Source organism: Hibiscus syriacus, unplaced genomic scaffold, assembly GCF_006381635.1.
Source record: "Hibiscus syriacus cultivar Baekdansim isolate YM2019G1 unplaced genomic scaffold, ASM638163v2 tig00110462_pilon, whole genome shotgun sequence".
Lineage (NCBI taxonomy): Eukaryota > Viridiplantae > Streptophyta > Magnoliopsida > Malvales > Malvaceae > Hibiscus > Hibiscus syriacus.
Window position 1 is genome coordinate 1,284,441 of NW_024062747.1, and position 24,396 is coordinate 1,308,836.

A 24,396-nucleotide genomic window follows, 5' to 3' on the forward strand; every position below is an offset into this window, starting at 1 on the left:
GAACACCTTTAAAAAATTTAAAAACTAAACACTAACCTTATCGACCTCGCACCATGCAGGATAAAGTTTAGCTTGTCCATTGCCCAACGAAAATGATTCATCTCGTTGATTCTTCAAGTGAACTGCGTGAAAAGCCGCCGGTATTATTGTATATCGCGAATAGTTTTTATTTTTCCTAAGCTTCCTTATTATTAGAAGACGTGACACTCACTCATCGATATGCTGTTTTACAAAAAAAGACATATATTAAAGAATTACATTAATTTTTAAAAAAATTAATCAAAATCATATATAAGACAAATATAAGACTTACCTCCCCATCAAAATAGCCACTGTCTTTAACCCCTAATAACACACCCCACCAAGACCGATTAACCAACAAATACATCTCATTGTTGAGTTTGCTTATGTCAGTGTAACACCCTTGGCTCCGCTCATGTAGATAAAAATCAAATGCGGTCTTAGCCCAAAGGGTATTATCCAGAATTGTTTCCGGTAGTTGTCTCCTCTCCACTTCAGAGACCGGAAGGGTACTAGCTGGTAACTCATACGAGAGCCAACTCTCATCCATCATGTCCGGCAACGGTGGGGGTTTCTCAATAATTCGATATATTACCCCATGTGAATCGGGCTCTGGAATGGTGGGAGAGACCTCTTCAACGATGACAGTGGCCTCTTGAACGGTGGGGGGAGACTCTTGAGGGATGATAGGGGCCTCTTGAACGATTGGAGGGGACTCTTGAGGGATGACAGGTGAGTCGGGCTTCTTCTTGCGGAGTCTTTGCACCATTGGGGTGAACGGAGACGTAATAGCACGTGCACACCGTCTGATGCGTGAACTCCGTCGTGCAAGGAAAACCCGACGTAAAGCATCCACCTTATCGGGCCGCTAAAAAAATTAATACATAAATCAGTAAATAAACAGACATGATATTAAACAAAGACAAATATGTTTCAAACTTGCATTGTATTCACCCAAGTCATTATTCTATCATAGTTCACAAAATGCATAAGATAACATTCCAAAAGTAAGCACTTATATAAACATTTAAAAGGACAACATATATAAACATTCAAGAAGAATAATAGTTTACTTTCGCAACACGAAACATACTTTCGCAACGCGAAAATGACTATCGTAACGCGGAAATGGCTATCGCAATGCGAAATGAAAATCGCAACGAGAAAATCGCAATGCGAAATGAAAATCGCAACGACAAAATCGCAATGCGAAACACAAATCGCATTGCGATTTTCATTTCGCATTGCGATTTTGTCGTTGCGGTTTTCATTTCGCGTTGCGATTTTGTCGTTGCGATTTTCATTTCGCATTGCGATTTTGTCGTTGCGATTTTCATTTCGCATTGCGATAGCCATTTCCGCGTTGCGATAGTCATTTTCGTGTTGCGAAAGTAAACTATTATTCTTCTGCAAATTGAAACTTGAATGGATTGCATTACTTCAACCAAAAGACAAAAACAAAACCAAAAACAAATACTAACAAAAACAGTTTAGCAGTATTGGCAGCAACCGAATGAATTTATTAAGCAATCTAAGTGAAATGGTTAATCTAAGTGAAATTACGAGTAAATTTATCATCAAGTTAAATATGAAAAAACTTAAACTTACCTCGTTGCGTAGAGTATGAACCTCATTCTGCAACGATGTTACCATCTCACGTAGAGCGGCTACCTCACCGCGTAAAGTAGACACCTCAACACGCCATGCACCATCGTCTTTGCGTAAAGTACCGACCTCCTCACGCAAGGCATTGACCTCATCACGTAACTCCCCTAACTCATCCCGTGGAGGTGGAGGTGGAGAACATGGAGATAAACGTCGTGGCATCTTTGTCGGTCGCCTATCTTGCGGTGATGGTGGAGAAGAGGCTCGATGATGTGACAGAATAGGTGATGGCTGTCGTTGTGGAGGTTTATAGTCTGGGTGAGGTGATAGCTCTGGGTGAGGTGATGGCTCCCGAAGTGGAGGCTGCTCATCATTCGTGCCATCAAAAAAACGCTTACTAGCTTGCCACCAATCAGTGGCAAGCTCAACTTCTGAGGGTGTCAGCCTCTGTAATGGAGTGTTTGCCTCCTAACAATATAAAAGCTCAAACAAAGTTAAACGTGTACTAGTAATAACTTGTTTATAAACATATGGTAGTATTTATGTTAACTTACATTATTTATTGTCGTATACCGTAGTAAATCTCCCCATTGCAAGGTTCGTTTCCTATTCCAGGAAATAGCCCTGGGAATATCATTTGAAGTTTTTATTGCATATGTCTTCATGGCGGGAAATGCCTCAAATATCCAAATCTACAAACAATATAATAACAAACATTAGTAATTGTTAAATAATTACTTATAATTTTGGAAACATTATATAAAAATTCTTACCTTAAAGGCCCAAATAAAGCCTGTCAAAGTGTATTTGGAACCATCGCCATGCAAACTTTTTCGATCATCCAAGGTAGACGATAACTTATTCCATGTAGCTTTCCATAAATATGAGCCCCACGGAAACAGGTTCCACGCATTTAGGTCTTCTACCAATTTGATTAGATCATTCGGAATAGGTTGTCTGGCCTCTCTGCCTAAAAAGCCGGCATGCAAAAGTATTAGAAGGTATACTCAGACAACATCGACGTCATCCATCCGAGTAAAATCATCTTTCTTATTCAATAAGCTCTTCAGGTCTTCCACGTGTAGATTCGGCCTCTCCAGCTTAGGAAAAACCCGGGATAACCATGATGAGCGGGTAATGTGTCTAGTGTACCGACCTACATCATCGTGTCCGAAGCGTAGACCAGTGATTATACAAAATTCCTCCCGCCCAAAACACGTATACGCCGGTGGAAAATCAAACCATATCTCTTCATCACGACGTTGTATAGTATCTGGTAGATCCCTAGTCATGGTTTGAAGAAACAGGTGTGTCAACATCGCATCTCCACCGGGATGTTGTACTTTCAGCCATGGCCCAAAGCAAGTATCCTCAAACATTTTTCTTTGTGCAGGTGAAAGCTTCGACGCAATTGTTTTGGCCAGGCTGACTTTATTTCTAAAGGTCAATTGAGCCGAATAAAAGTTCTACAAAAATAATAAACATACTAAGTTAGATATACCAAAAACTACACTATGAAGATATACCAAAAACAATAATAAACATAAAGAGTAGTAGTTTATCTTCAAACTTAAATTTGCAACACTGTGAATTTTTTATTTGTCTTTGTTTTTTGGTTGAAGTAATGCAATTCATTCAAGTTTCAATTTGCAGAAGAATAATAGTTTCTGAAAATGAAAATCGCAACACGAAAATGACAATCGCAACGCGAATTTGACTATCGCAACGAGAGAATAAAATCGCGTTGCGATTTTGTCGTTGCGATTTTCATTTCGCGTTGCGTTTCTCGGTTGATTTAATAAGCAATCTAAGTGAAATGGTTAATCTATTATTGAAATTACCAGTAAACTTATCATCAATTTCAATATGAAAAACCTAATAATAATGCAAAAATTTCAAAAAGAAAATAATTAAAAAAACTAACCCTCGGTGGTTGATTTGGTTGATTTTCCATTTCTGATTGTGAGGGTGGCTCTGAGAGATGGAGATAGACGGATTTCGCCGGAGATGGGGACGGATTTCGTCGGAGATGGGTGAGAGAGTGAGAGATGGAGATGGGACTGAGTTGTGATTTTAGGTTTTAGGTTATGAGTTGCTATTACGGGATATACTGTGAACGGTTCAGTGTTCCAATATATTAATATTCGTGTTTGGAATTTGAAAATAAAATACACTTTGCAATACTAATGGCGCTTTGAAAATCGCATTGCGATTATGTATTATCTCGTTGCGAAAGTCAGTATCGCATTGCGATTTTGTATTATCGCGTTGCGATAGTCAGTATCGCATTGCGATTTACTTATTCGCATTGCGAATTGAGAAAATCGCAATGCGAATTGAGAAAATCGCAATGCGAAATTGGAAAATCGCATTGCGATAGTAATAATCGCATTGCGAATCTGGAAACTGATTTGCGATAATGGAGATCGCGTTGCGAATTAGCGATCGCATTGCGATTTTGTTGGTCATTTTGGTAAATCCGGAAAAAATTGGTTAAAATCGTATATTATATGGGAGTGTTGTTATAAATAAACAGTCAAGTAATATAATTGAAAATAATACTAACATTTAATATTATAATTTAAGCAAATTAAAAGTTAAGTGATATAAACAATGTAATATCTAACATTCGATTGTATCTTATATAATTTACTCATATATTCTTATAATATATTACATCTTAAATTTTGAATATATACCTTTATTCCATGATTTCGTAATGATCAGACATATATATTTCCAAGAAAAAGAAAAGAATCAAATAACCAAAGTACTACAAGTATTTTATTTTCTAATACTTAAGGTAATAATATATATATATGAATTGATAGATTGAATGTTTTGATAATAAAAATTGGGAATTCATATATTTTGAATGTTGGTCTGATTATGTTTAAAGATTAATTCTTTTAGATATCGTGGTTGTTTCTCTCAATAAAATGTATTTAAAGTTTCAGTATTGTTCTGTGTTTGAAAGTATAATGTTTATTGCCATTTCACCCCATGCATGTTGAAGTTTGACACATTAGTATTTATCTCAGTATGGGAACATCTGTGTAGGCATTACCATATATGCATGCACTGTAATGAATTGAAGACTGTCATCAAAGGTGGAATATATTGTTTCCATGCATTCAGTAACACACTGGAGAGACTTATGCATCATGTATGCGTGACTTTAGGTAACGTACACCCTACCAAAGCTCAACCTGGAAGTCTTTAAATCATCTTCTGTTGTATATATTTAATTAAGTTTTTCTTTGTAATTAACATCCTGTGTCCCCTGTGATAATTTTATTTCTCAAAATTGGAACTCATAACATGATTAAAGCATCTTCCGATGTCATTTTATTAAAAACTCTAAATGGCAATGAAACATAGCAGAAAAATAGGAACTGAAACACTCAAACACAACAGTGTTAACATCATACACAAGGGTAACATATAAACCCCCAAAAAAACAAAGACAAAAAGAAAATAACAAGGAAAAAAAAGGAAGGAAGCTTCCAAAACGGTGAGCCCCAGCCTAAACAATGATTGCTACCAATCCAACATAACCTAGGAACAAGAACAAATTATAAAGCATGCACCACTAACTTAACCTAGGACTAAGACTCCTACATGGAAAACGGGATGGTAGATCTAGAAATATTTTTTTAAGGTGGACACATATATTAACCATATAAAAATTTTGTATATGAGTTGATACAAATAAATTTTCAAATGGACATAATCAATAAAATGTGCAATTAACAACAGAAATTCAGATTTCAATGTAAGCATTTATCTATCCTAACTAAAGCTTGGATCCGCAACTATAGGGTCAAAGGGGTGCTAAAGCGATGTGATGATGTCAAGACCTGTGCATTGTGTAGTAATGTTTTTAGGAGTAAAGATGGTAACAAACATCTATCCATTGGTAGAATTCATTAATGCATTACTGACAGTCCATATGGTCTTTATGCTCATCAATCCTCAAAACGAAATGGAAATTCTACCCCTATTTAAGACAAACCACATCAAAACGTGTATGATTACTAAATAAAATTATATTGTCGAGAAAAAAATATATAGAAAAATTCTCTTCTAGCACGACTCTCTGCATTTGTATATAGCCTAGGTTTTGGTTTCAAGGCTATGGTTTGACTAAGAAATTAGGTTCAAGTCTCGGATTATATTAAAAATAAGTTTTTCTTGTGATACTCTCCCCTCGGCCCTGTTGAGTCTTGCTCTCAGACAAAACTGCTATAAAATTTTATGCACAACACAGAACAATGGCTAAAGAGAATTCATCATTCACTAAATGCATACTTTTAAGCTTAAAACTATGGACATTTCATATATAATTTCCACAAGATTAAGTTTGTTTAATTTTGAGATTGCTATAAGGAGTTCTATGATCCAATCCTGTCTGCACTTTAATACTATGACATATACAAAACTGGATTAAAAGATTTTTAGGGTTTCTTTCCAACAAGCACAATGTGGCAACTTATAGGATCTACTGTGGCGTAGCATGCATGCATATTATAGAAACATTAGCTTCTTCTAGCTACTTATTTGCATATAAATTGAAACTATTTAATAAATAGCCTTTATAAGGGAATGAGGGTGATTAGATCAATTCACAAAACATTTGTCAAAACCATGAGCCCTGAATTTATAATTTTCTACACGTGTTTAGTGTAAAAAATTGTATATGCACAATGACACCTACATGCCATGAATTCCATACTATACAGTAACAAGTTAAATACATGAAGATTCTTAACTCAGCTGAATTAAAATCATTTTTCTCATATGTAACACCCCAAACATCGAGTTAGTGACTAAAGTGTAAGGATTTAAAAGTTAACGATAAAATTTGATAAACTGAAAAGTTCAAGGACTAATTTTGGGAATTATTGTTTAGGATTTATTATCAAAGGTTGAAGGATTGAAGGGTAAAATGGTCTTTTGACAATAAATGAATTAAAAATTCATTTTTTAAGGGTTATTTAACACGTGATCAAGGGAGAAAGAAAGAAAGGAAAACTCTGGAAGCTTGCTCCCCTCTTCTTCTCTTCCCCATGAACCTCCATGATAAGGTAAGAGATTTAAAACTTGATTGTTTCTTTCATTTCTGAGTTGATTTTGGTTCTTTGGGTGATATAGAAGCTTAATAAAGCCTAAGGATGAATTGAAACTAAGAGTTAAGGATTTAATGGTGATTTAATAAAATGGTTTTTTAAGATAATTGATTTAAATTGACTGTTTTTGGATTTTTTTTAAATATATATTTGACTTGTCAAGGGTTTAATTAAGGGGATAGAAGTGTTAGAAAGGAATAAGAACAAGTTTGAATAATTGATATGATTTTTTAGTTTCAAGAGTTTCATGGAGAAATTGAGGTGTTAGAGGGGTTTTAATGGATATAAGTTAGTGGTAATAAGTGTAAATGAGTTTAAAGGCATGAATGGAGTCTAAGTAGAAGATTTTAATGAAGTTGGGTAAAATTTCGAAGGGAAATAGATGAATTATGGGTTAGGGTATCGGTACTGGAAGAACAGTACTGATACTATAAGGTTAAATTGAAGGAAATAATATGAATTGGATAAACAGTATTGATATTGGTTGAAGAAGTATCGATACTTATATGAAGGTATCGATACCAAGAATAAGGTATCAATACTGTAAGTAAAGAAGAAATTCCAGAATGTCGAATTGGTATCGATACTGAAGTAAGTATTGGTACACTATAAGAGAAGTATTGGTACTACAGGTAGAGTATCGATACTATTCAGGATGAAATACTAAATTTGGGGTTTCATTGTGATTAAGTAAAAGTTAATTGGTTCAATGTAGTTGAGCTTCGATGTTCATGAGTTATATTAAATGTGTAGATTTGATTGAAAGCAAGTGTTGAACGAATGAATATGTAAAGTTAGTAAGCTACAGGGAAAGGATGTCTGCTTAGGACTTATGTGAGGCAAAGGTAAGTGCATTTTACTATCCTTTTAAATATAATAAGAAGAAGACTCGCGATGAGTCAACCTTGAATGTTTTGAAATTTTACTATGAAACACTTTGATCGTACTTTGATAAATAAATTGTGAATAATTTGGTCCGTGAAGAGCCAAATCTTGAAAATTTGTTAATATAAATGATTTGAATTATGACATTATCTTTTCTGATAATTTGATATATTTTGTTTATGAAGTCTGACATGAAATGATATATAGATTTAAACATAATACTATGTGATAACCTATGTAAAGGTTTCTACATGAAGATGATATGTGAAAATGTTTATATGAAGATGTTTTATATGAAAATAATCTATGTGCTCAACAAAAGTGATATGCGTGAAAGTGAACCATAGGTGAATGTAATCTATAAGAATAAGATACACTTTAAATAGTGAAATGAAAAATAATGATAAAGCTAAAGCCCAAGGTATATGTATGAGAATTAGAGGTATAGTTGGCATGCCAAGAGTCGAGAGTTTTATGTGGCACTTCGGTACAAACCTATGTGCACTTCGGTGCAAATCTATATGGTCCTTCGGGACAAATATGTGGCACTTCGGTGCAAATCATGTGAGCTGTGGTGACAACTTTAGTGCACAACCTCAATGTACTCAAATACCTAGCGTTCTCAGTAGTATACGTTTGCTATTAAAAAATAAATTAATATAAACTGAACAATTGATTAAAGTATACATTTTGTTATGAAAAGTAACTTGAATTCTTTGAGAAATGGTTTCTATAAAATGTGTAAATAAATGTTTTATGATTTTATTATACTCATTATGCATCACTAAGTCATAGACTTAGCGTGTGATGTTTGCACACGTAGGATCCGAGCTTCGAGGAGTACGTTGAATATGCAAGAGCAAGGCAACATACTGGTGAGATTTATTAGACCATAGAGAAATTTTGAATTGTATAAGTATTGATTTTGAAATGTTGTTGGCATGTACTAATTATGTTCTAAATTGTAGATGCTCTGATGTGTTTTGTAAATGTGTTTTCATTTTTTTTCCAATAAAAGTCAAATTTTAGTTAAAATTCTCAAAGAGTCAAAGAGTTGAAAAGTCAATGTGACACCTCAGAGTCGTATCCGGGTCGGGTACGGGTCGGGGTGTTACATCATATTTTTCACTTTTATCTCTGTATCATTTTTCAACTTGAAGATTTACTAAAGGTTTCATAGTTCACTACTCTTCTAACTGGTTAAACGGTTATCAGAGAAAATGACTTAATATTGTTAACTCTCCCTGCAAGTCAGATTATTTTTAATTTGTTGACTGAACCATGATAGAGTGGCAAAAGTTAACACTAATTTCGGGTTCGATCCTTGAACCATCTCTTCCTCTTATAAAACTAATCATTCTTAATCTCAGATATCCGTTGATTAACCATTTTCCAGATGGTTCAATACATATTTCATCGTTGTCATCATCTGATATCTTAATTAGGTCATATATCATAATTAAATCTTTCTCATCATTTGGTTCAAGAAAAAAGCTCAAGTGCCGCTGCCAAAATTAATATTAGATAATTATCTCATAAAAATCATTAGCCAAAATAAGAGTATGGTACAAGAGGTTCCATCCAATGAATTCTGTACTGTAATTTAACGAATGGATTCTCGAGTACTTGAGACAAATTTAAGCCCAACTTCACTTACATGCTGTCCGCTAATCATCAGACAGAAGCATATAGTGATGGAAACCTAGAGAAACAACCAAGCTAGTAGAGAAAAGGACATATATGGTTCAAGAGATCAGCAATTGAGTTGAGAGGTTCAAAAGAAAAGCAAGCATTCAAAGAGTTTTTATTTCCTCCATCAAACCTTAAATAAAACAACAAATTGAAACTGTAGCTTACATCTTCGATGCTCATGCGCTGCATATAAGCACTATGGCCCTTCGTTGCAAGTATGCAGACCTCTCAGGGTTTTCCATATAGTCGAACTCCTGAAAATCAAGACTGAAATCGATTAATTGTATGTGAATGAGATAATCAGATGTATGAAGGGCCTCATATATATGTGTGTGTTAGTGTGTATGTGTATTTATACGTTCTTGGATGGTACCTGTTGAGAGGTCGACATTAATTATAGCACAAAGGGTAGAGTGAGCCGTTTGTACCATTAGTATCCCAATTCTGGGACAAATTGGGGAAGCCATTACTGTCAAAGCTGTTGCAGCAGTTTGCATCCTTTGAAGTTGCAAGGCTTTGCTGATAACCCAAAATTGTAGATGGCTTCAACATCCTTCTGATTACTATAGATTTTTCGATGACATTTTCTCTTGATGCTGCACTAGGTTGTTCAACTTGATGAGCAACGACTTTAAAGGAAGACGATACCATGTTGTTGTGGCCATAAACTAAATGATCTGCAGGTATCTTGGATGTTTCCAGTTGGGTCAAAGAACTCAATGGGTGAGTGCTTGAATCTGAACATATTTTCCACTCATGAGCACTGTTCATCTTTTCTCTAGTTCTTTCCCTTGCTCTTGCCCTTGCCTTTGCCCTTGCCCTTGCCCTTGACTCTTTAAGAGGGGTTGCCGCTAATTTCTGTAACTTTTTCTCTTTTGAAACAACACCCTCTAGCTCAAGTGAGTTGCTTTCTCCTCCATCGAAATCAAACACTCGATTCTTAGCCATCATTTCGTGCTGATCGTCATCATCGGAGACAAGAGACAACCTCTTTTGACCACCGGCGCAACCAACATTCCCGTATTGCTTCATCTTCGTCAGCTCTTTAATGGCGTTCCTCGATTTCCTAAGCAGCCACTCCACCGTTTTGCTAGCTTTATCAAACCCTAACATATCTTGAAGATCAAAGAAATCGCGGGCGATTTCTATGGACAGCCTCACCCTCCTATCCCTCACCCCTTTCGCAGTGCAAATCTTGCTGTGCCGATCTTTCTTCAGAGCCTTCTTGACGGAAAAAACAAACCCCGGACGAAGCCCACCACTAAAATCAAGTACTCCATGGTCCTCGTTCAAAAGCGCCATGTTGAGCAAAGTCTCGTTGAGGTTAAGCTGCTGAGGGTTTGCAGCGGCGGGCAACAATGAAGAAGCCGACACCAGATCATGATGGTGGTGATTAAGGAGGACATTGTCATTAGGTTCGTGGCTTAAAAGAACTTGGGGAAGATGGTAAGATGAAGAATAAGAAGGAGGAGGAGGAGGAGGTGGAGGAGGAGGAGGAGGAAGGTGAGAAAAAGGGTTGATATTATAGTTGTTAGCTGAGATTGGAAAGAACATCTTTGCTTAGACAAAACTAGTGTTGTTTGAGGAGGAGTTCAGTTGCTTTTAACAAAATTAGAAAAAATGTGGGGATTCGATCTGCGGAAGAAGAATTTAGACATGGACAAAGCACTGCAGGGAAGACAGGGGTTCTAGTTGTTTGCCTCGTGTTTCAGAACCACATCCAAACTTAGCTTAGCGAGCTGCTATAAACACACTGAGCGAGACTATTTCACTTTTGGCCAATTTTTTTTCTCCTGAAATTTATGAACGCATAATGTAACATTATCTATAGGAATAAGATTATCGGCCAAAATAAGATTAATAAGAATGTTGTATTTTTATGTTTGTTTTGTTTAATATAAATGTAAGATTACAGTGTCTGGTTAAAGGAATAAAGATTATTCGAATGTATATTTTTTAAAATTATTCTTATTATATATTTATTTTTTTAACAAGTTGAATTCTACTATAATATTACTATAATTAATTTATATATTTTCTTTAAAAAATTAAATTCATAAAATTTATACAATTATGATTATTTTTTTTGTAAAATTGAAAAGATAAATAGGTTTAATGAAATAGTAAATTTTAATTTTAACTCTTGAACTTCATATAAAATTCTAATTATGGACATTTTTTTGTAAATCTAAAATAGTTTAAAAATAAATTTGTAATTTAACATTCGTAGAATTTTTTTTATTCAGCGACAGAAGAATTATATTTTTGAAAAAGCAACTTAAGGCATTTTAGTCCAAAATGTCGGGAATGTAACAATACATAAGGGAATGGGGTATTCACATTCCCGATAATATAACCCCAATATATCACTGTTGGGAATAACTTATTACCGGAGGCTGAGAATGTTTGCCAACCAAACGGGGGAATGACATTCCACTCCATTCCCCTGGTAATGTGAGATACCCTGAACCAAACGCCCCTAGGGCGAGTTCGGTTCACGAAATGTAAGATTACCAATGGGAATAAAAGATTACCAATGGGAATAAAAGATTACCAACTAATAGGATTACTGAGAATGTTGTATTTTGTGTTTGGTTGGTTTAACAGGAATGTAAGATTATCGTGTTTGGTTAAAGGAATAAAAGATTATTGGTAATAAAAGATTACCGAGGCTAGGAATGTTGGTCAACCAAACAGGGGAATGAGATTACATTCCCCCGGTAATTTCATAGTACATGAACCAAACACCCCCTAAAGATAATGGAAAGGTTATTACTGATATTTTAATTATATGAGTATTGTTTCAAATTTTAATTTATTATTTAATATAATGATGTATATAAATAAACACTTTTTATACAAATTCTCAATTATTTATATTTCTATACATATATCAAGAGATATTATACGGGAAAGCTAGGAATGGTAACGGGGTGAGTTTGGGGCGGGTTTTGCTCCCCGTCCCGTCGGGAATTTTTTTGTCTTATTCTCGAACCCGAACTCGAACCCGACCCGATCTCTAGAAAAATCGAGCAGCCGTAGTTTTCATAAAAAAATAGAAAAAACGATCACAAAAAACTAAAAAATTAGTCTACATGATTTACAATTCAAACTACAGTCACAAATTCAAACTCAATTCTAAATAATTGTCTAAACTCCAAAATAAAACACATACATAATTAAAATATGAACTTGTTCCGATATTCAAATCATACAACGAAGATGCATACGTAATATTAAGTCAAAGGGGATAGCAAATACAAAGGGGAAAGTGGGAACTGGAAACCTAGGTTAAATGTTTTGTTCGGATTATATATAATTAATATAAAATATATAAAATATTATTTATATATATATATATATATATATATATATATATATATATAATCGGGGCGGGGTGGAGATACTTTACCCCGAACCTGAACCCGAAAAAATCTCCGAATTTTACCCTGATACCTGACCCGATATTATTCAAACCCGACCCGAACTTAGTCGGGTTATTCTGCCATTCCTAGGAAAAACTATGATCAAATATTAGAAGGGACAATACACTAAGTTCAAAATAATAGGAACTTATTACATATTATTTTAAGAAACTAGAGAAGCAAAAATCTACTTTTACTTAGGTTTAAACCGATAAGAACCTAAAATGTTATTTGATCAAAATTTTGGGAGGCGTTCTTTATATACTTTTGTCTATGATATTACGTGTTTATTTATGTTGTAACTCGTATTCTTCTTACATGTAGTAAATAATAACTCAAATCATATAAGCGAAATAAAGTTAATATAAAACTTTTAACTTAAGATCTAACATGTCAAATTATCAATAATTATAAATAAAATATGAAAGTGTATTTGAATGTATTATAAAGAAAATATTCTCGATATTATAATGTTGATCTTTTAAATTAGTACACAATTATATATATAGAAAACACTTCGGGGTCATCTAATAAATAACTTAACATGTTAACCTTAATTTTTAATAAATATTAATATATCCACATACGTGTCAAATTAACCTCAACTGCATAAGATTATTTCAATATCTTTTACAACAACAAATAACATACAATTATTTATTTATTTATTTATTATATTTTCCATGTTCATATAATTCAACATTCAATAATATCAATAAATTAAAACTCAATTAATAATTATTTTTGTAATGTTGTTAAAATTTTAATCTTATGTTTATTTTTAAAAGAAGTGTCTGCTTAGTGTAAAACTCAATGAGTTTTACATGAATTTTTCTAGGATTAATATTTTGAACAATTAATTGTATTAATCATACATAAAATGATTTAATTTAATTTAATTATATTAAAAATTAAGTCTAATATCAACAATTAATTAATCTAATATTATAAGACGATAAATAATTTAAATATGATTAAAAATTTAATTCATGACACAATGAATAAAATAAACTTAATTAGTAATATTATCTACAGCTACAATAAACTTGTATAATATTCAATTTTAATTAATCAAATCAATGTCAATTATTATAACAAAAACAAGAAGTGTATTAGAATATAAATTTATAGAGAGAGAAGACAATAAATTAAATACAAAATGGAGAAAAATCAGGCACTAAGGGACGGGAGGGGGGACTGTAGCTGTCAATTCACACTTTTAAACCCGTTATTTCAGATTTTAGACAATCTCTTGCGCTTTATCAAGTCTTTTCAATGCCATCCTTTTCAATCTTTAAATGGTTGCGGTTATTTTTTTATTAGGTTGTCTTCCAAGCTATAAGACTTCACTTTGATTAATATTATATATATATAATTATATTTTTTTTTTTTGCTGCCCTTTTGGTTCTGAATATTTGGACTTAATTAATTTGAATCGATCTTAGTCACATACATGATTTTAGTGGGTGAGTCTTCCAACGAGAATTTACTGCATACACAATGAATCGAACTCTATACTTTCTTAAACGACATTAAGTTGCTTACCATTTGAACTAAAAATAATAAATTTTTATTTTATTAACTTATTTTGACATAAATATAATTTGTGTATGTACACATGATATCATATATTGTCCAACATTTTTCTGTTTTCCATTTCTTCTCGAATATGAAATGTCCCTCCACTTGCCCCTTTCTCTCTCTCTCTTTTTACCCTTTTTAATGCGTTTTCGAAATTAATTAATTATTTAAAAGTAAAACGATTGGATTATGGATTAATAAAAATGTTCAAAACTAGATTCAGTTTATTCTAATTTAATCTGTGTATTCATATGCGAAAATTAAATAAACAAGTTATTAATGTCTGTAATAATCTGTGTAGATTTCAATTTTGGTCACTGAATTATAAAATGTTCTAATTTTATCTTTAAACTTTTTCGAATTACTTTCTTTCATCTTTTGATAGTTGATCATTACTTATAATCGACTGTCATTTACGATATGATGCATTACTAAACTGTTTCATTCTCTCATCTTTCTAATGAAAAGATTCAATAACTCGATTCTAGCATTACAACATGAAACCAAACAAAATCAAATTCTTGCCCAATAATAATAATAATAACAATAATCCCCTGGAATGTAGAATATTCAACTCTAAGTGCTGATGAATGTATAAAAAAGGAACCTTCTACAACAGCCCACATTGCATCAATGTAAAAGTAAATCCCTGCAACATAAATTACAACATACAGTGTAACACCCCAATTTAGGGACTAAATTTAATGAATTATAAATTGGTGGATTTAATTGGTATTTTGAAAGAAACGGTGGATTAAATTATAAAATTTCAAAGTTGGTAGACCGTTTTAAAAAGTACAGGAAGTTCAGTGACTAAATTCATGGTTTACACATTTTTATTATGAGTTGAATTATAAATCTCCCATTCCCGTATGTTTTCTGAAAAAATTTCCAGTTTTTCCTATTCATCAACCCTCCTTTGAACTCCAATCTACTCCTCGTCCGACCTCCGATCGACGAACCGAAATCACTATCGTGTTCGTTGTCGGCCGAGGAACAAAACCCCTCAAACCTTTCGTCGTGAATCGTCTTCGTTCGTCGTTAATTTCAGTCGGAAGTATCGTCGGTAATAACTCAATTTCAGTTGGTTTTTCGTCGATTCACGACGATCCAGTCATCCGTTTACGACACCTCCCGAACCATCGTGTTCCTTGTATCGCTCCGAGTCCACCGGTGTTCTCCGTTTCTCCGTCGTCACCGGCGCGTGGAGGGGTGAGAACGTCAAAGTTTCCGACGTTTTGGAATCGAGCTCTCCGCCGTTCAAAATTGTGAACCGAGCTTTGTAAGTGTCTTAAAATCGCTTAAAATAATTTTTAGGAATTTTTCCAGGAATTTATCAACACCGGGGTTACTATTCACGCGCCGCACGCGCCACTTTCTAGAGTGGGCATCGTCTGGGTGATAATTTAGTAATTAATTTATGTTTGGGTGCTATTTGTATAAAATTCGAGTGTTAGTTTAGTAAATAATTACAGAATGTGGCTAATTTAGTAATTAATTTCTGATATGGTGATATTTGTGTAAAATGGTCGATTGTTGACCACAGTTGACCAGAACTTTGACCGGCCTTGACTGGGCATTAAACGGCCTTTGACTTTGACCGAGTATACCTATCCTGACATTTTTCGACGTTCCAAATCTAAATTCGTAGTCTATTTTTCGAAATTCGGACCCGAAGGCCTCGAAAATGCCAGTCAAACCCATTAACTTTGATTTTGACCGAAAATTCCAAATTTTTGAAAAGTCATATTTTATGCTTTCAACGTCCTGAATCCGAATCCGAAGTCCGTTTTGCCAAATTTGAACCCGGTAAGTTATTTTTCACTGATTTATTATTCGATTCGATCCGTTTATTGCAATTAAGCTCCGTTTTTTTATATAATTTATGTTGATATGTATCTGAGGAATTATTGGAAGTTGAATTGAAGATCAAAGGCGTTTGAATGGAATTTTTATGGTCGATCAATATTGCACAGAAATCGAGGTAATACTTTACTAGCTCTTTATGTTTTATAGAACATGTGAATATTGGTAAATTCATGATTAAGATAATGGTAGATTCATTTGTGTAGTTAATTAATTCCTACACTCAATCTGAATACAGTAAAAAAGTTTAGTAATTGATTATGGTTCAGATGATTAATATAGGAGATTGAGAGATTGTTAGAATTAAATTACAAGTTTTGTGATTAGTGATAAAGGAATCAGCCCTGGATCTGTAACTTATATGTTATATCAACAAAGGTTAAATATTAAAGATACTTGGATGAGAAATTATGAGAATACTCTGGTTAGGTAAAATTACGAAAATACCATTATATTGTAAGATGACAAGAATTGTCCCTGGAAGTTGGTTAATAACTCTGAAAAGACATATTGATCATGTAAAAATTACTGATGTGCATAAGAAATTATAGTTTTGCTTAGGAAATACGGATAACCGGTTTTTAATACCAAAATGGTTTGAGCAAGATGCTAGAAGTCTGTTAATGAATCATTTCAAGATCATAGAATATTCGAGAAAGCAATTAACCATAGGATCTTTAAATTATAATTATTTTCGTTAAGAGCTAATATCGAAATTATCTGGTTAAGAAATTACAAAAATGCCCTTGAGAGGTAAAATAGTCTTAGTTGACCCTGAATGAGAAAGTACTTTGAGGATTTATACTTAACTCGATTAAGTACGAATTTAATTGTTAAGATCCTATCTTTGTACAGAAAAATTCATGATATTCCGTTTGTAAAATCTGAGAATGCACTTGACCCGGAAATATTCGAGTAATGAGTAAATACCTAAAGAATAATTTATCGGGGGTATTCTGCTGTCAGAATTATTCGAAATGACTGAAATAAATGATAAGATTGAATTTAATAGTAAGATCGGACGGAAGAAAAGGATTAAAATACATTGAATCTGTAAAATGACCAAAATACCCTGTAATGGAAATGACCCAAGTATACCACCAAGCTCATGAATGATGGGATATCCTCGAGCTCTGAAATGAATAGAATAAAACTGAACAGCAAAATTACCAAAATAACCTTATGGCTTATACTAAGTAAATACTTTGATTAATTAAGGAATCCAAATAAGCATAGGTGTTGGACTACCTTTAAAAGTAATGGAACACAATTTAAGTGTGTAGATCAACCCTAAAGCTATATCAATACCTGGATGGCATAGATATTACTTGAATGCGTGTTCATCTTCTCAAGTTTGGCTTGATGATAAATTTTGGAAGTATTCAGCTCAATTCTAGATCGCATTCAGTACTAAGAAGTGGACGTTTGTTCGACAAATCAACGACGAATACCAAATTGAATGGAACGGGAGTACATGTATATGAAATTCAGGAACGTTTGAATTACTCTGGAAAATCCCTAAGTAACTGGAATGAACATGACTGCTAAATAAACTAGGTAACCTCAATGACTGAGGATTTAGTAAGTGGTTTGGATAAGTCTGGAAACTCTGATGAGTTTACATAGTATACAATTACAATGGGTTATGAACAAAATAATCAAGTACGTCAGCATTACATGATATTGTGGAAGCGTGGAAATGAAATAAAGACATTGGATGATCTATTCAGTGATGATTTCGAAAATGATCTATGGACAAGAATTTATGGTATTAAAGAGTAAATACCCTGGAAGAACAATGAATTGACCAATCGACAAGCATTAGTTCTAGGAACTATTCATCTAAGAGTTGTCTGATAATCCGATCAATCGACATAGAATATAGATGTCCTGAACCTTCATTTCTTTCTTATCAACTCAAGTCTCATTATGAATAATTGATGATTCCGTCAGTTATTGAACTCTTCCAATAGTGATTCTAAATTCTGACATTCTATCGGTATACTGAAGATTCGTATTTCTCTGCCTGCTGAGATTATCTTGTACCTCTGAATAATATCAGTAAACTCTGGTGTGTTCCCTAATCATATAAATATTTTATCTGATTTTTGACTTGAATTTTGTTCTGATACATTACCTAAATTCTGTTTTGATTTCTGATTTGGATTCTATTCTGATATCTAATTTGAATTCTGTTTTGATTTCTGATATCTCCGTTTACCAACAGAGAAATGATTTATCTGGGTGGTTTATTGTTAGAGGAAGATTATCTGCAGGCTTCTCAGCTGTGTGCTCAGGGTCTCACTGGTTATGCGGGGTGTATGGTTCCGAGGAACCTACACAAACAAATTGTGAAAGGATGGAGTGTATATATATATGTTTTAAAATAAAAAAAAATCTATATTTTTTTACTGGTTTTACGAGAACACACTAGATAACTTATTCTGATATCCTGAACTCAGTCATCTGAAATATTTCTCTGAACTGAAAACTCGTTATCCGTTACTACCTGAAATATCAGTAAGATCTCTGCTCAGTATAAAAATCTGTAAATATTCGAAAACAATAAGAAAATATATATTTATATGTATTTGCACGTTCATCAGCATCCTCTGGTAGTTCTGTATTACTGAGCTTTTCAAAGCTCACTCTGTTACTCATCTTTTCAGACTAAAAGAATTGTACCAGTACAGCTATCGACTTCAGTAAGGGAGTTCTTCCGGTGTTATTTGCAGAGTACGGTACATGTGATTAGGGGACATGTAATTGTATTTTGTTTTATATACGAGTCTGAAAATCTGTTTTATTTCGAATATTGATAACGTTTATTTTGTACTCATAAATGATTTTATGAGTTTACAAGTTTTAAGAAAAAATTTAAATTTTCCTCTATTTTTACAGTGGGTCGCTCCGGTGGCTCTAATGTGACACTCCAGATCAGATCGGGTCATCCGTAACGGTCTGAGGGGTTACATACAAAGTACATATCATATGAACTTCACTCATTAATGCTGCCCCTCGCCCGACTCGGGTTTGGAAGCTTCCTTGATCTCGTCTCCGGCTTCGTCCTAAACCAAAGAAAACAAACATTCAATCACATACCACCACATTCAAGCACATGCAAATCAACATACTATGAAGGTAATCCAACATCCCATGTAAACTCTTATGACTTGTTGACTTTAGACACGAAATTTTTATTACAGTAAATAAAGCAGAAAGATTTAGAAGGCTATGGAAGAAAACTCATGAGAGAGAGAGAGAGACCGTTATGTCGAAAATCCAAAGGGTCAGATTGTCCCGAAGAAGTTGCATGATCAATGTACTATCCTTGTAGGACTCCTCACCCAATGTATCCAACTCAGAAATAGCCTCGTCAAAAGCCTGCCTAATGAAGAACATCTCATTTTATGTTGGAAGACAAACAATCTTTAGACATTCAATTCATCTCCTTGGAAATATTTCCGGATCTTCACATAAGAACAATCTAAAATCTACGTGTTGTACATGTATAGGGTAAACCTCATTAAAATGGATAACATTTTATGAAATTCAGAAAGCAATCGCCAACATCTTATTATGTAGACTCACTCCATGCTATAAAGAACCACAATTTATGATCAGAAAGTGTAGAGATATAGTCACTCCTTCAAGCTTCTTTTAAGCTCAATGCCCATACCATCACAAGTATCAAATAGATTCACAAAATATATGGAGTTATAAGGTTCTCAGGCCAGCAACTCTAATAGATGTAATCAAAGTTGCATCAAAAGCAGATCAAGTGGGGGCATGATTTCATTATAGCTATTTACTATAGCATCCTAAACACATGAGACTCTAGCAACAGAAGTTCAATAAATAGACAACTAAAATAGCATAATTTGGTTCATTATCTGTTATAACTCAAAATAGACAAAACTATACGAGAAGCCATTGTAAATTAGAAGAGAATAAACACCTGTTTTGCAAGATTGCAAGCACGATCAGGTGAGTTTAGGATTTCATAGTAGAAAACGGAGAAGTTAAGAGCAAGTCCCAGCCTAATTGGGTGAGTAGGTGCTAGGTCACCGAGTGCAATATCCTGCCATCATGAACAACATAAAAAGAAACTATGAACTTCTTATCTGAGGATGCTCAAAAAACTATAAAGAAATAACTCATTGACAAGATGTCATTATCAATTTCACCCACCTGAGCAGATTTGTAAGCCAACAAAGTGCTCTCAGCGGACTCCTTCCTCTCAGAACCAGTCTTAAACTCAGCAAGATACCTGCGATAATCACCCTTCATTTTAAGGTAAAACACCTTGGACTCAGCAGATGAAGCTGATGGAACGAGGTGAGACTCAAGAAGGCTCAAAATCCCACCACATATCTTGCTGAGCTCAGCTTCAATCTTGGCCCTATACTCCTTGATGGTTGCAACATGATCCTCATTTCCTCTGCTCTCTTCTTTCTGCTCAATAGAAGAGATGATCCTCCATGAAGACCTCCTCGCCCCAATAACATTTTTGTAAGCCACAGAAAGAAGGTTCCTTTCCTCGACAGTCAGCTCCACATCGATAGTTTTTGCAACTTTTTCCATGAACTCTACCATTTCCTCGTATCGCTCCGCCTGCTCAGCCAACTTGGCCATGTAAACATTTTCCTCTAGAGATGAGTCAGTTAGCGACATCTTTATTATATCAATCTAATGTTTGATCCTGCAATACCAAATGATTTAAAATTTATCAAACATTTCTAACGAATTTTCATTGGTCTAAATGAATGCACCACAGTCGGGAAACCATTTGGAAACATTCTTATTCCTTTGTCCTAAAACATAATTTTTGAACTTTACGTTCTTCCTATCTTAAAAAAATTTATAACTTTCAGATCAACTGAAAACAGGTACAACCGAAATATAATATTGATAAAAAAATATCCAAATTATGCAGAAGAAGAAAAGGCACTAGCACCACTATGCACCAGCTCCTGCCCTTTCCTTTTCAACAGTTCCTCAGTAACCAAACAGACCGAATTCATACCTTCTTTGGTTAGTAATTTTTTCAACTTCAAGTGAGCAGTAAAACACTCAGTCAGAACAAAAAAAACTTGCTCAGGAACCAAAATTTTCCCGATTTCTAGGAACGCAACAGATCGAAAAACCTCAAACCTCAAACAGATCGAAAGAAAACCACTAAAAACTAAATCACAAAAAACTAAACACCAAACAACTCATCGATCAAAATAAATAAATAAACTACATATATATATTACAAAAAAATGAAAGAGAAAACCGGTGCAAAATTACGTACCTTTTTTGTTTCGATAGCTTTGATGGATATGAGAAAGGAAATGAAGATATAATATAGAGGGGAGTGGAGGGTTTATAGAAATTTGGAGTGTAAATGGGAGGTCCATAGAAAATTGGGTGGCCCAATGAGAAAGTTAAAAGTTGCCGTTGACTGGTTTATACTATTTTGAATTAAATTATGTTTCATAATTTGAATATTATAATACAATTCTATCTTATAACGATTAATTTAGATGATAGTTATTAATACGTTTTATTATAAAATAAATATTTAAATTATATATTATATTTTAGATGTTTAATTTTTTAAGTTAAAAAATATATTTTAACGGTATGAATCAACTTACCTAAGTTGTTTAAGGAATTATTTTGTTCTTAGAGATTATGAGTTCAAGCATCAGTGATTGTAAGGGTGATTGAGCGTTTATTGTCAAATGGTTGAAAGTACTTAGAACGAATACTACTTTGTAATCACCTTTAGCTTAATAAAAAAAAGTTTTATTCTATAATTATTTTATGATCGATAAATTAAGTTTATGAAAAACTGTTTATTTATAATTAATGAGTTATTCAATCTCTGTGTAGCTTCCAGTAAATGTGATGTAAGAGGGGAAACTACCTTCATCTCTATGCCTTGTTCCAACAGGTTTTACACCTTAGTATCCACCTCAACTATGAGTGCTTTTAATTTTACACTTCAAGTTAGATTCAGTCATTCGAGGACTCCCTGATGCTCTGTGTTGAGGATTTGGTAATTCTTTATTGGGAGTTGGGCCTGTTAGTGTTTAGTAGAAGCTTGATGATTAGGCTTGGGCTGGCTAGCTCACTCGCTAAGCATTCCTCATCGTTTGCTTGGACAACATTGATTTCTGGATATGTGAAGTGGGGAAATCAAACTCTATGATTTCTGTATATTCTAGGAGTGGGGAAATTTGGAACTCTCTTTACAGATGAATGTTTCCATGCATTTACTAATCCAATTCAGCAGCATCTAACGTTATTAAGAATTCAATTGCATTAGACACTCCTTCATCTTCTGGTTATGAGTTTATCCTTGTTTTATGCCAAATATTTTCCCTCTACTTTGACTTCGCAGTTTTAATCTACACGCCGATGGTTTCTTTCCTCCATTCAAATTAAAACCTATTGATTTGGTTTTGTTGTTTCAAGGTTCATCTGCATCTTGCCAACATACTTGCTGCAGTAATCCAGCAATCTCAACTCATATTCAAACAGTATACAAAAATATAGTAGACCGACATAATATGATATACGAAAATAAAACTACATAAATTAAACTATAATATCAAATTATATACTTAAAATTATTTTTCTGTTTGAAAAAAATTGCTTTTCCTTAAAAGAATGTATATCATGCTGGAGTTGTCGTTTTGAGAATTAAAAGGAAATTTCGTACTCAATGGATATTTACGGAAATGGAAAAAGAATGAAATAAAATCTATTATGTTTTGCTGTTCATTTGGACTATTTGATTTTGGACCGACGGTAAGCCATTAAAAATCTCGATATGTCAAAACTAATTTGTGGGGGACTTTACTCCTGGCCACCAGAATTTGTATCATGTCTTGCATGTTGCCACAAAATCTTCTTCCATCAACTTATTGGTGAGGCGTGACATTATATGCTAATCGATGTGCTGCTTTTCGTATACGACAAATATACTAAACATAATATGTCTTAATTCGATTGTTTAAGTTAAAAATTTGATATAATCAAATTAAATTAAGATGGGATATTTTGTTAATTTCGATTTTTTATATAATTTTTTTAATATGAATATGAGGTTAAAGTTAGTAAGAAGGATCATAAATATATGTGTATAATATATTAAATAAATTATTTGAAGGCGTCTTAAAAATGAAGAATATTTTGCTCGATAAAAAATCGGCTTTAGATTTGTAGTCTATTGTCTCATAAGCTTCTTGTATGGTCAAATGAAAATCAATGAGTCAAGTCTAATAACAAAAGTTGACGATTGTCGCAACCGTCTTTCGGGTAGGTCTGGAATTAGGCTTCGACTTAAATAGAATACGTTAAAGTCACCACCGATCATTTTAAAAATACTTAGGTGGATCGGACATCATCTTACCTGATTTGCGTTTTACCAGAAATGTGTCGGTTTTGGGAGTCGGTTACAGTCAATGAATGATTAGCACCCTTGTACTCCCTTTCGGAACCAATTAATTTGTCGATTGTCTTAGTTGCGAAAATTAAAATTGAAATTGAAATTTTTAAAAAAAAATTCAATTCAAAATAATTAACTTTTATCTATTGAAATTATGCCTAAAAGGTCAAAAAGGTTAGATTGAAAAATAAATACTACATAAATCGAAGAGAGAAAAAAATAAATAAATTGAGAAAATAACAATAAAAAATGCTAAGAGGGAAAAAATAAAAATGAAGAAAAATGTTCAGTCTAAAAAAATAAAAGAGTGTAAAAAACAAAATATATACATAAAAAACAATTAAAAGAAATAAACAATATTAAAATTAAAAGAAAATATATATATATATATATATATGTATTAAATAAATAAATAAATAAATACAAATGTAAATGATCAAAATAGCAAAAACAAAAGGTTAAGGGACAAAAATATCAAAAATAGAAATTTAAGGGTCTAAACTGGTATTAACAGAAACTAAAATGACTAAAAAGTAATTAAAAAATAATTCATAGCCCAAATCGCAAACATCAGATAATTCTGGCACCATAAATGAAAATAGCCCATAAATAATATTTACATATTAAAATAAAATAAATAAGAAATATGGAGGACTAAATAACAATTAAACCATGTGCAAAGCAGTGATTAAAATGTAAACATGATAAAATACAGGATTAGATTTAAAAATCATTAAACATAGCATAATAA

At 33.2% G+C, this 24,396-nt stretch overlaps 2 protein-coding genes across 2 annotated transcripts; both read right to left on the reverse strand.

The window, feature by feature from the left end:
- Positions 1-9,722: 9,722 nt before the first annotated feature.
- Positions 9,723-10,913, reverse strand: LOC120126816 (transcription factor CYCLOIDEA-like). The gene has a single exon (XM_039144895.1). The coding sequence runs from the start codon at positions 10,884-10,886 to the stop codon at positions 9,723-9,725; it is 1,164 nt and encodes a 387-aa protein (XP_039000826.1). The 5' UTR covers positions 10,887-10,913.
- Positions 10,914-19,159: 8,246 nt separating this feature from the next.
- On the reverse strand, positions 19,160-20,904 carry LOC120126936 (14-3-3-like protein A). The gene is made up of 4 exons (XM_039144971.1): positions 20,396-20,904; positions 20,163-20,285; positions 19,472-19,588; positions 19,160-19,272 (listed from the first exon to the last, which is right to left on the reverse strand). The coding sequence occupies exons 1-4, from the start codon at positions 20,876-20,878 to the stop codon at positions 19,210-19,212; spliced, it is 786 nt and encodes a 261-aa protein (XP_039000902.1). The 5' UTR covers positions 20,879-20,904; the 3' UTR covers positions 19,160-19,209.
- Positions 20,905-24,396: the final 3,492 nt, after the last annotated feature.